General features: G+C 40.1%; 2 protein-coding genes across 5 annotated transcripts in view; one reads left to right on the top strand and one right to left on the bottom strand.

Moving 5' to 3' along the window:
- Positions 1–2885, top strand: part of RINT1 (RAD50 interactor 1) — a 39606-nt gene extending 36721 nt beyond the window's left edge. For both annotated transcript variants that reach the window (XM_011956862.1, XM_011956861.1), the window contains 3 exons: positions 148–328; positions 401–519; positions 2328–2885. In XM_011956862.1, the coding sequence (XP_011812252.1) occupies positions 148–328; positions 401–519; positions 2328–2520 (493 nt within the window). In that variant the 3' untranslated portion in view covers positions 2521–2885. The remainder of the gene's footprint in view (positions 1–147; positions 329–400; positions 520–2327) is intronic.
- Positions 7–11619, bottom strand: part of LOC105522362 (EF-hand calcium-binding domain-containing protein 10) — an 18051-nt gene continuing 6438 nt past the window's right edge. Inside the window, exons 2-5 of one of the 3 annotated variants that reach the window (XM_011956859.1) lie at positions 4907–5071; positions 4705–4792; positions 2669–2692; positions 7–318 (exon numbers count right to left, since the gene is read on the bottom strand). In XM_011956859.1, the coding sequence (XP_011812249.1) occupies position 318; positions 2669–2692; positions 4705–4792; positions 4907–5071 (278 nt within the window). In that variant the 3' untranslated portion in view covers positions 7–317. Of the gene's footprint in view, positions 319–2043; positions 2693–4704; positions 4793–4906; positions 5072–11619 lie in introns of those variants that run through there. The other 2 variants (XM_011956858.1, XM_011956860.1) reach the window with 2 other exon arrangements.

Below are 11619 nucleotides of genomic sequence, written 5' to 3' on the forward strand. Positions count from 1 at the left end.
TCGGCCTCTGATAGAGCTTTTAATGTTGGACTGTGTATTTTTTCTTATCCAAAATGCCCTAGAACACTTCCTCCAATTTAAAATGATTTAAAAACTTCAAAAGTACAAACTGATGAAAATTTTTTGGTAAAAATGTGTTTTTTCCAGATGGTTGTCCTTGCCATCTCAGTCAGAGCAGGCAGTGATGTCCCTGTCCAGTTCGGCTTGCCCCTTACTGCTGACGTTACGAGACCATTTACTTCAGTTGGAGCAGCAGCTTTGTTTCTCCTTATTTAAAATTTTCTGGCAAATGCTTGTAGAGAAGCTGGATGTATACATCTACCAAGAAGTAAGTAAGAATAGACTGTCTTTGGGCTGTGATAATAAAGACAAGCATTATATGAATTATTATTTGTTTCAGATAATTCTTGCTAATCACTTCAATGAAGGAGGAGCAGCCCAGCTGCAGTTTGATATGACTCGGAATCTTTTCCCTTTGTTTTCTCACTATTGCAAGAGACCAGAAAATTATTTTAAACAGTAAGCTCAACATTTAACAATTAATATTAATGTATCAAATTGTTACAGGAGGCTAACTCCTTTTAACTTTAGGGTTCTGGAGATGTTTGGGTGGGATAAGATCAGTTGAAGTTTTAAAACATTGTCTACTGTATGTTTACAGCACAATGGGGAAACCAAAATGATAGATGTGACCCATGACCTCAAAAAGTTTCAGAACTAGATATAAATTATATGTTGGGTTTTGTTTTCTAGTATTTGGTTTAATGCTTCTAGTTGCTTGGTTACTGGAGGAATAAATCGAAAATGAAAAAAAGTTGTGCCCTATTCACTAAATATAAGAAATTACAGGGCCGGGTACTGTGGCTCACGCCTGTAATCCCAACACTGGGGGGCCGAGACGGGCGGATCACGAGGTCAGGAGATCGAGACCATCCTGGCCAACATGATGATACCCCGATCTCTACTAAAAATAAAAAAAAAAAAAAAAAATTAGCCAGGCATGGTAGTGGGCGCCTGTAGTCCCAGCTACTCAGGAGGCTGAGGCAGGAGAATAGCGTGAACCTGGGAGGCGGAGCTTGCAGTGAGCCGAGATTGCACCACTGCACTCCAGCCTGGGCAACAGAGCAAGACTGTCTCAAAAAAACAACAACAACAAAAATTACAAATATGTTTAATAACTAATAGGCCAGGCCTGAAAGAAATTTGTTTCCTTAAACATTTGACATTAATTTTGGTTCTAACTAATTATAGTTTGAGAATTTGTTGATATAAAATTTAAATTATACGCCAGGCATAGTAGCCCACACCTGTAATCCCAGTACTTTGGGAGGCAGAGGTGGGAGAATTGCTTGAGGCCAGGTGTTTGAGACCAGCCTGGGCAACATAGCAAGACTCCATCTCTACAAAAAGTATTAAAACGAACAAACAAAAAGCCAGATATGGTGGTATGGACCTGTAGTCCTAGCTACTTGGGAGACTGAGGCTGTAGTGAGCTATGATCATGCAATGGGACTCCAGCCTAGGTGACAGAGCAAGATGATGTCTCAAAAAAAAAGTAAAATTTAAACTGTGTTTGGGTTTTGTGAGGTTATAAAGCATTCCTTTTAAACTTGTAAAATGAAAGCTTATGTTTACATGTTTCATATGACAGTTTTTTTTTTTTTTTGAGACGGAGTCTTGCTCTGTCGCCCGAGCTGGAGTGCAGTGGCCGGATCTCAGCTCACTGCAAGCTCCGCCTCCCGGGTTTACGCCATTCTCCTGCCTCAGCCTCCCGAGTAGCTGGGACCACAGGCGCCCGCCACCTCGCCCGGCTAGTTTTTTGTATTTTTAGTAGAGACGGGGTTTCACCATGTTAGCCAGGATGGTCTCGATCTCCTGACCTCGTGATCCGCCCATCTCGGCCTCCCAAAGTGCTGGGATTACAGGCTTGAGCCACCGCGCCCGGCCCATATGACAGTTTTTAAAATTTAATGTTCTGTCTTTCTGCTGCTTTCATTTTATCCCTTATTTTTGTCTTTTCCCATATTCTAATCTACCTAAAGTTATAGCCATATTTAATATAGTATTAATATCAAGTATTGTGTTTAGGGAAATAATGGATACATATTGAAATAGGGATCCTATTACCTTAATCTAAAGAAATAGAAACTCTGCACCTGTGTAGTCTTACCATGTTAAAAGAACCAAATAATAAATCCATAAGTATTTTTATAGAGAACATGAGGACCAGCAGTACAGAGAAGCTGTTTAGGATTCTCAAAATTGTTATCATATGGTTGATGCAGATAATGGAGATCTCATTTACCTCCTTTGTTTTCCCTAAACAGTATAAAAGAAGCCTGTATTGTTTTGAATTTGAACGTCGGTTCTGCACTACTCCTGAAAGATGTACTGCAGTCAACTTCAGGGCAACTTCCTGCCACAGCAGCATTAAATGAAGTTGGAATTTACAAGCTGGCTCAACAAGATGTTGAGATTCTACTTAATTTGAGGACAAATTGGCCTAATACTGGAAAATAATGTCTTTCAGAAAAACGTTTTCTTGGTTTTTGTTTTTAAGAGGAAGCCAATTGGATTTCAAGTTATATGATGAAATTCTGAATTAATGAAACTGGAAAACTTTATAGTATTAATTATCTTGGATTTACGGTGTTATTAAAATGCTGACCATATTTCCTTCATCCTCTTGTTCCTAAGGAAACAAAAACAGAAAACGAAACAATGAAAACTCATTCTATTTACAAGTATAAATGCTGAGTATGTCTGTTGAAGACAAGAGCAGAGATATTAAATTATAACCAACTTTCAATTTCCTGTGCTAATTAAGGAAAATTCTGTTGTGGATAATCAAACATAGCCAATAAACTTTTTAAAATTTCACTTTGGAATGCATATTTTAATTGAGGCACCTGTATCTAGTTTGAGAATTTACTATATTTCCTTAAGAAAACTGGCAGGGCACAGTGTCTCATTGCTGTAATTCCAGCACTTTGGGAGACTGAGGTAGGAGGATCGCTTGAGGCAGGAGTGCGAAACCAGCCTGGCCAACATGTCAAGACCCTGATGCATGCCTGTAGTTCTAGCTACTTGGGAGGCTGAGGTGGGAGGATAGCTTGAGCCCAGGAGGTCAAGACTACAGTGAGCTGTGATTGTGACACTGCACTGCAGCCTGGGCAAGTGAACAAGACCCTGTCTCTAAAAAAAAAAAAAAAAAAAAAACCACATTGTGAGATGGTGAATAAGATAGGATTGTTCTTCTTTCTCACAAATGTCCTTCTATTTTAAATGCTTCCTAGTTTCATTCTGTCTGACAATGGGCAACCTTTTCTTTCTGGATGAAACATTTCAGGCCATGGCACTCTGACTCAAACATTCCCACGTGGTAGGGAATGTAATTAAACATTTTTATTATTTATGTAACTGATGAGACAAAAATCTCAAGTTTCTTTTTTCTTGTAACTTTTCCTTGACCTTGGGCTGTATTCAATAATAGCTTCTTGATTAATAAAATCTCAGAGTAAAACTTCTTAAAAAATTGAGCTAGATTCCCTGGAAACTTTCTACAACTATTAAATTTTATTCCAGTGGTTTTTCTCTGACTTAGCAGTGGGTTAGTACTTTTAATCCTGTAATATCTCAAAATCTAAAATTAGGCCGGGTGTGGTGGCTCACACCTGTAATCCCAGTACTTTGGGAGGCCAAGGTGGGTGGATCACCTGAGGTCAGGAATTTGAGACCAGCCTGACCAACATGGAGAAACCCTGTCTCTGCTGAAAATACGAAATTAGCAGGGTGTGGTGGTGCATGCCTGTAATCCCAGCTACTCAGAAGGCTGAGGCAGGAGAATCGCTTGAACCTGGGAGGCGGAGGTTGCCATGAGCCGAGATCACACCACTACACTCCAGCCTGGGCAAAAGAGTGAAACTGTCTCAAAAAAAAAAAAAAAAAATTTAAAATTATCAGACTAACATGCAGCCTATGCTACTGATAAACATTGACTTTGTGATAATTTTGAGGAAATATTTTGAGCTAAATTGTATTAGTATGTATTTTATAGAGCGAGTTTCCAGCTAGTGTGTTGAGCTCAAAGTGTCTCTGTTAGTTGTCCCAGCATAGTGGTGATTCTTCACCTCATCCTTTGAGAATTGCTGGGGCTTCCTATTTAGAATGGAGCTGGCTGGGCACAGCCCATTACATGCCTGTAATCCCAGCACTTTGGGAGGCCGAGGCAGTGGATCACTTGAGGTCAGGAGTTCAAGATCAGCCTGGCCAACATGGTGAAACCCTGACTCTACTAAAAATACAAAAGTTAGCTGGGCCTGGTGATGCACATCTGTAAGCCCAGCTACTGGGAAGCTGAGGCAGGAGAATCACTTGAATCTGGGAGGTGGAGGTTGCAGTGAGCTGAGATACTGCCACTGCACTCCAGCCTGGGCAACAGAGCGAGACTCCATCTCAGAAAAAAAAAAAAAAAAAAGAATGAAGATGCCTCCGGAGCTTCCTCTCTAACCCCAGCATTTTCCCCTCCTATTCCCGAACTTAGAGACTTTACTGTCAGCCTTCCCTGTCCTCACTTTCCAGTCAGCTGAAAGTTTCAAGGGAACAAAATATTTCTTTCAAAAGATAGGAACCTATTTTAAAAGTTATTGTGTTTCAAAATCATGCCACCTTATTAAAATATTTGTCACTTAAAAATAAACTTACACTTCCTCCTTGAATTTATCCAAAGTTATTATATGTCCATCATCTTTTAAATCTCCATCTTCAGTGCATAGACCCAGAGTTTTTAGGGCTGTAAAATAATAAGAAATTAAGTGAGAATTTTACAAAGTGAGAAGTATTTTCTGCTAGAAAAAAATTATGGAATGACCACAAACTATTACCTCAATTTGTAGAACGTACTGACCTTCTTTATACTGCACAAATGATATGGTGCCTCTGCCTGAGGAGTCCATCATCTCAAACATGGCCACAATGTTAGAGTTATCCATAAAGAAAGGAAATGCTACGCCTGTTACTTTTGCAATTCTCAGTCGTTCCAATAGAGATATTAAATATTCTCTTGGTTTTTCTGCAAAAGAATAGTTCCAGCTCATTCTGATACAAAACTAAAATATGTCGCAAATAGAAGTAGTCATTTAACAATTATTAAACAGCTATAGCAAAGGCACTGTACTAGGCACTGGGGACACAGGCCTTACTTTTCATGAAACAGTCCAACAAGAAGGTAAGACATTGAATACTTAAATAATTACATATACAAATGCCCTATCTCAGATGATTGAATACAGAGACTGGACCTGGGCATTTTTTAGAAAAACTCCCCAAGTGACTATAAGTTGCAGACAGGGTTGAAAACCAAAAAGATAAAGGGAACAGCATAATGCAGGGAAGAAGTTGGCCACCTAAAGAATTGATAAGATATAAATAATAGGCTGGGCATGGTGGCTCATGCCTGTAATCTCAGCACTTTGGGAGGCTGAGGAGGGTGGATCACCTGAGGTTGGGAGTTCAAGACCAGCCTCACCAACATGGAGGAATCTCATCTCTACTAAAAATACAAAGTTAACCGGGCATGGTGGTGCATGCCTGTAATCCCAGCTACTCCGGAGGCTGAGGCAGGAGAATCACTTGAACCTGGGAGGCGGAGGTTGCAGTGAGCCAAGATCACGCCATTGCACTCCAGCCTGGGCAACAGAGCGAGACTCTGTCTCAAAAAAAAAATTTTTTTTTAATATATGTATATATACACACACACATACACACATACATACATATATATAATAAAAACAGACTGATAAATATGGTCCTGTAATTAGGAAGCATATGTATTCATTTCTAACATAAAATCTATTTGGATAAATATTCTGTAGTTTAAGCAATTTTAAAAATGAAAAACAAGATCAACTCACTTTTCAGAAATAGTGCAGAACAATCATGATGAAGCCACTACATGAAGTTGTGATAGAGCAGTTTGGATGGTATATACCACTCCTGTTGCTTGATCATTTTATCATTTCAATTTAAGCTTTACTCTTACTTTTTTTAAGTTAGAGACAGGATCTTGCTATGTTGCCCAGACCAGTCTCGAGCTCCTGGGTTCAAGCAGTCCTCCCACCTCGGCCTCCCAAAATGTTGGGATTTATAGGCATGAGCCACGATGCTTGGTCAATTCATGTTTTCTTTAAAAAATTTAAGTTATGGCCGGGCGTGGTGGCTCACACCTGTAATCCCAGCACTTTGGGAGGCTGAGGCGGGAGGATCAGGAGGTCAGGAGATCGAGACCATCCTGGCTAACACAGTGAAAGAAACCCTGTCTCTACTAAAAATACAAAAAATTAGACTGGCGTGGTGGCGGGCACCTGTAGTCCCAGCTACCTGGGAGGCTGAGGCAGGAGAATGGCGTGAATCCGGGAGGCAGAGCTTGCAATGAGCTGAGATGGCACCACTGCACTCCAGCGTGGGTGACAGAGCGAGACTTCATCACAAAAAAAAAATAAGTTACATCATTACTGAGAATTTCATGTTTATAAAAGTAGAAAAGTAAAATGAACTCATCACCAACTTCAACTGTTAAAATGTGTGGCCAATCTTAATTGATTATAGCCCTATCCACATCAGTTTGTGAGGAGCAAAGTTAATCTTGTTTGTGCCCTAATTGAAGAGAACTGACAATTAACAGCATAAACAATAGCCCAAACCATCTCAGTTGGTTCATTTTATGCAATTCTGACTTAAAAGGTTAAGCAAACTTTCCACTCAATCAGTACTAAAACCAATGCACCAGATCAGCTGCAGACAAAAAAAGGACAGCTTTCAATGGAAAATTTCAAACGTGGGCTCAAGATCCTGAAGCAATTCTTCAAAGAATTGTAACAGGAGATGAAACATGGTTCTACAGTGTCCTCCTAAAGACAAACTCAATCAAAGCCATGGCTACCAAGAGGTGACATGGTCCAGTCAAAGCACAAATCAACCAGTCAAGAGCAAAGGTCATGGCAACACTTTTTTGGGATGCTCAAGGCATTTTGCTTGTTGATTTTTTGGAGTCCCAAAGAATGATAGCATCTGCTTATTATGAGAATGTTCTGAGAAAGCCAAAGCTTTAGTTTAAAAAAACCCAGGAAAATTTCACAAGAAAGTCCTTCTCTACCACAGCAATGCTCCTGCTCATTCCTCTCATGGAACAGGGTAATTTTACAAGAGTTTCAATGGGAAATCATTAGCATCCACCTTACAGTCCTGATTTAGCTCCTTTTGGCTTTTTTGTTTCCTGATCTTAAAAAAACCTTTAAAGGGCACCCCTTTTTCTTTATGATGTAAAAAAGACTGCACTGACGTTGTTAAATTTCCGGGGCCCTCAGAGTTCTTTAGGGATGGACTAAATGGCTGGTATCATTGTTTACAAAAGTATCTTGAATTTGATAGAGCTTATGTTGAGAAATAATTTTTAGTCTTTTAATTCCATTTTTCCATGGACTTTTTTGAAGTCCCTTTATATGTATTTTTTCATGGTGAGAACACTGATAATCTACTCTTTCAGCAATTTTCAAATATATATATTAACTGTAGTCACCATGATAGTACAGTAGGTCTCTTGAACTTACTCCTCTTTTGTCTGAAATTTTGTGTCCTTTGGCCAACATCTCCCCAACGCCCCCGCCCTCTGGCTCTTGAGCATCATTTTCCTCTTTCTATGAGTTTGACTTTTTCAGATTCCACATATAATTAGGATCATGAGGTATTCTTCTGTACCTGATTTACTTAATGTCTTCTGTGCTCATCCATGTTGTTGCAAATGACAGGATGTTCATCTTTTTTGTAAGACTGAATAGTATGTCATTGTGTATATATCACATTTTCTTCATCCATTCATCCATGGACACTTAGGCTGATTCTGTATAGTGGCTATTGTGAATAGTGCTGTGATGAATACGAGTGCAGGTATTTCTTCAACATACTGATTTCATTTCCTGTGGATATATACCCAGTGGTGGGAACGCCAGATAAGTTCTATGTTTACGTTTTTGAGAAACCGCCATATTATTTTCCACAATGGTTGTACTAATTCACAATCCCACCAGTGGTGTACAAGGGTTCCCTTTTCTCCACATCCCTGCCAACACTTGAAATCTTTCATCTTTCGTTAGTGTTTTAGAGATGGGGTCTCATTATGTTGCTCAGGCTGGTCTTGAACTCCTGGACCCAAGTGATCCTCCTGCCTTGGCCTCCTGAGCAGCTGGGACTACAGGCATGTGCCATCATGCTCAGTTATCTTTTGTTTTCTGATAATACCGTTTCTAACAGGTGTGAGATGGTATCTCATTGTGGTTTTATTTTGCATTTCCTTGGTTAGTGATACTGAGCATTTTTTCATATACCTGTTGGCCATTTCTATGTCTTCTATGGAAAAATGTCTATTTATGTCCTTTGCCCATTAAATTTTTTTTTTTTTTACTATCGAGTTATTACATGTTTTGGATATTGACCCCTTATCAGACACATAGTTTGCAAATATATTCTCCCATTCCATAGGTTGTCTCTTCACTCAGGTTATGTTTTTGAATCTTTTAATTTATAGGTTTCCACTCCATCGTTTTCATCCCTGGGAATTTATGTGTTGAAACCAGAAGTAGACTTTTAAATCTAATATTGTGCCTTGCTGGTACAAATATGCTCTAGCAATAAATAGGCTAGTAAAGGCAGTCACATTTTGTATGAAATCTTCTGTTTCTTCTTTCTGGACCATATATCAAATTCAGAAACTGGAAAAAGACCAACTTTGAATTTCAACTCACTACATTTCATTTTAAGGCTTGAATAAGTAAATAATGCTAATGGAACTTGGTGTACCACTTTGATGAAAATCCAAACCAGGCTTATTGTGTATCCTTTAGGCTGCATGGGATGTTACAATGTTTATGTTTGGAGACTACAATGTATACTCTACCTGCTTTTAAAAATGTTTTGAAAATGATCACAACATAAATATATATAATAAAGACAGAACCTTTTTAAAACATGAAAGGCAGAGCCAAATGTTACTAACCACCTATGTTACATAAATGTCAGCAGACATAAAAAAATAATTCTTCAAGGGATACAACATTCAGGTTCAACTTCTTAATCATAATAGCTAATTGACCTCCTATGTTACATAAAATGTCAGCTGATATAAAAAACAATCCTTCAAGGGATACAACGCTTAGGTCCAACAACTTTTTTTTTTTTTTTTTTTTTTGAGACGGAGTCTCACTCTGTCACCCAGGCTGGAGTGCAGTGGCTTGATCTCAGCTCACTGCAAGTTCCGCCTCCCGAGTTTACGCCATTCTCCTGCCTCAGCCTCCAGAGTAGCTGGGACTACAGGCGCCCGCCACTTCGCCCGGCCAGTTTTTGTTTTTGTATTTTTTAGTAGAGACGGGGTTTCACCTTGTTAGCCAGGATGATCTCGATCTCCTGACCTCGTGATCCACCCGTCTCGGCCTCCCAAAGTGCTGGGATTACAGGCTTGAGCCACTGCGCCCGGCCGGGTCCAACATCTTAATCATGATAGCTAACTGAGCCCTTACTACATGTCTGGTACTATGCGAAGCATTTTCTATGGATCACTTCATTCACTTCTCACAACAGTCACTTGTTCAAGGCCACACAGCCAGTATGAATCCAGGTAATGTGCTTCTAAAGCTTGCAGACTTTACCATACTCTACTACAATGGAAGCATCTTCAATGGTGAAATTTAGTCAGTCATAATGGTCTCTATTGAGTTTTTTCTCAATAGCTTTCAAATTCATTTTACTCTACCAATCCCACAGCAATCTCTCTCATTTGGGTTACTATTGATATAATTGTCTAATTTTATTAAAGCCATCCCTAAAAATTCATATTCCCTCCTTATATAGCATAGAATTGTCACTGGAAAATGGCAGCACGGCCAGCAACCGTGTCTGTGTGTATATATATATACACACATACCCATATGTACACATATATATATACAGTATATATATATATACACATATACACAGTATATATAAAAATATATATACTCTATTAGTATGTTTTCATGCTGCTGATAAAGACATACCTGAGGCTGAGTAATTTATACAGGAAAAAGGGTTTAATGGACTTACAGTTCCACATGGCTGGGAAGGCCTCACAGTCATGGTGGAAGGCACAAAGGAACAAGTCATGTCTTACATGAATGGCAGCAGGCAAAGAGAGACCTTGTGCAGGGAAACTCCCGTTTGTTTGTTTGTTTGTTTTTTTGAGACGGAGTCTCGCTCTGTCGCCCAGGCTGGAGTGCAGTGGCGCAATCTTGGCTCACTGCAAGCTCCACCTCCCAGGTTCATGCCATTCTCCTGCCTCAGGCTCCTGAGTAGCTGGGACTACAGGCACCTGCCACCATGCCTGGCTAATTTTTTTGTATATTTTTAGTAGAGACTGGGTTTCACTGTGTTAGCCAGGATGGTCTCGATCTCCTGACCTCACAATCTGCCCACCTCGGCCTCCCAAAGTGCTGGGATTACAGGTGTGAGCCACTGCGCCCAGCCGGAAATGCCCGTTTTTAAAACCATCAGATCAGGTCAGGCACAGTGGCTTACGCCTGTAATTTCAGCACTTTGGGAGGCCAAGGAGGGTGGATCACCTGAGGTCAGGAGTTCAAGACGAGCCTGGCCATCATGGTGAAACCCTGTCTCTACTAAAAAAAAAGAAAAAAAGAAAAAAAAAAAATTAGCCAGGCGTGATGGTGCGTGCCTGTAATCCCAGCTACTCAGGAGGCTGAGGCAGGAGAATCGCTTGAACCCTGGAGGCGGGGGTTGCAGTGAGCCGAGATCGCACCATTGCACTTCAACCTGGGCAACAAAAGTGAAACTTCGTCTCAAAAAAAAAAAAAAAAAACGAAAACGTGGCCATCAGATCTCGTGAGACTTATTCACTATCACAAGAACAGCACAAGAGAGACTCGGCCCCATGACTCAATTACCTCCCACCGTGTCCCCTACTCACTGTGTGGGAATTCAAGATGAGATTTGGGCAGGGCTACAGCCAAACCGTATCATATATATATATATATACACACACACACACACATACATACACACACACACACACACATATTGTTTTGAGATGAAGCCTCACTTTGTCATCCAGGCTGGAATGCAGTGGTGCAATCTTGGCTTACTGCAACCTTTGCCTCCCAGGTTCAAGTGATTCTCCTGCCTCAGCCTCCCAAGTAGCTGGGATTACTGCCTCTCAAGTAGCTGGGATTACATGGCCACCATGCCCAGCTAATTTTTGTAACACCCAGCAATTATATTTCCCAATATACCTTAGCTGAGGCAAGGTTTTCCTACCAAATTATTTCAGGTCAGGTCAGGTCTTGCTGTTAAGTGACTTATGAAACTGTTGGTTTTCAGAGCTTTCAGAATTTTGGAATTGAGAACGGGGGACTGCGTACCTGTTTCCTCAATAGTAATTGCCCAATCAAACTGTCTAGTCTTATTTTCTGCAACTCCTCTGTAATTCCAAGGTTTTCAAATTGGGACACATGTCATAATACCAGGGGCTTCACAAAGACACAGGATAAAGCTAGTGTGTCTTTCTTTTTTTTTTTTTTT

This window comes from Colobus angolensis, unplaced genomic scaffold, assembly GCF_000951035.1.
Source record: "Colobus angolensis palliatus isolate OR3802 unplaced genomic scaffold, Cang.pa_1.0 Scaffold427, whole genome shotgun sequence".
Lineage (NCBI taxonomy): Eukaryota > Metazoa > Chordata > Mammalia > Primates > Cercopithecidae > Colobus > Colobus angolensis.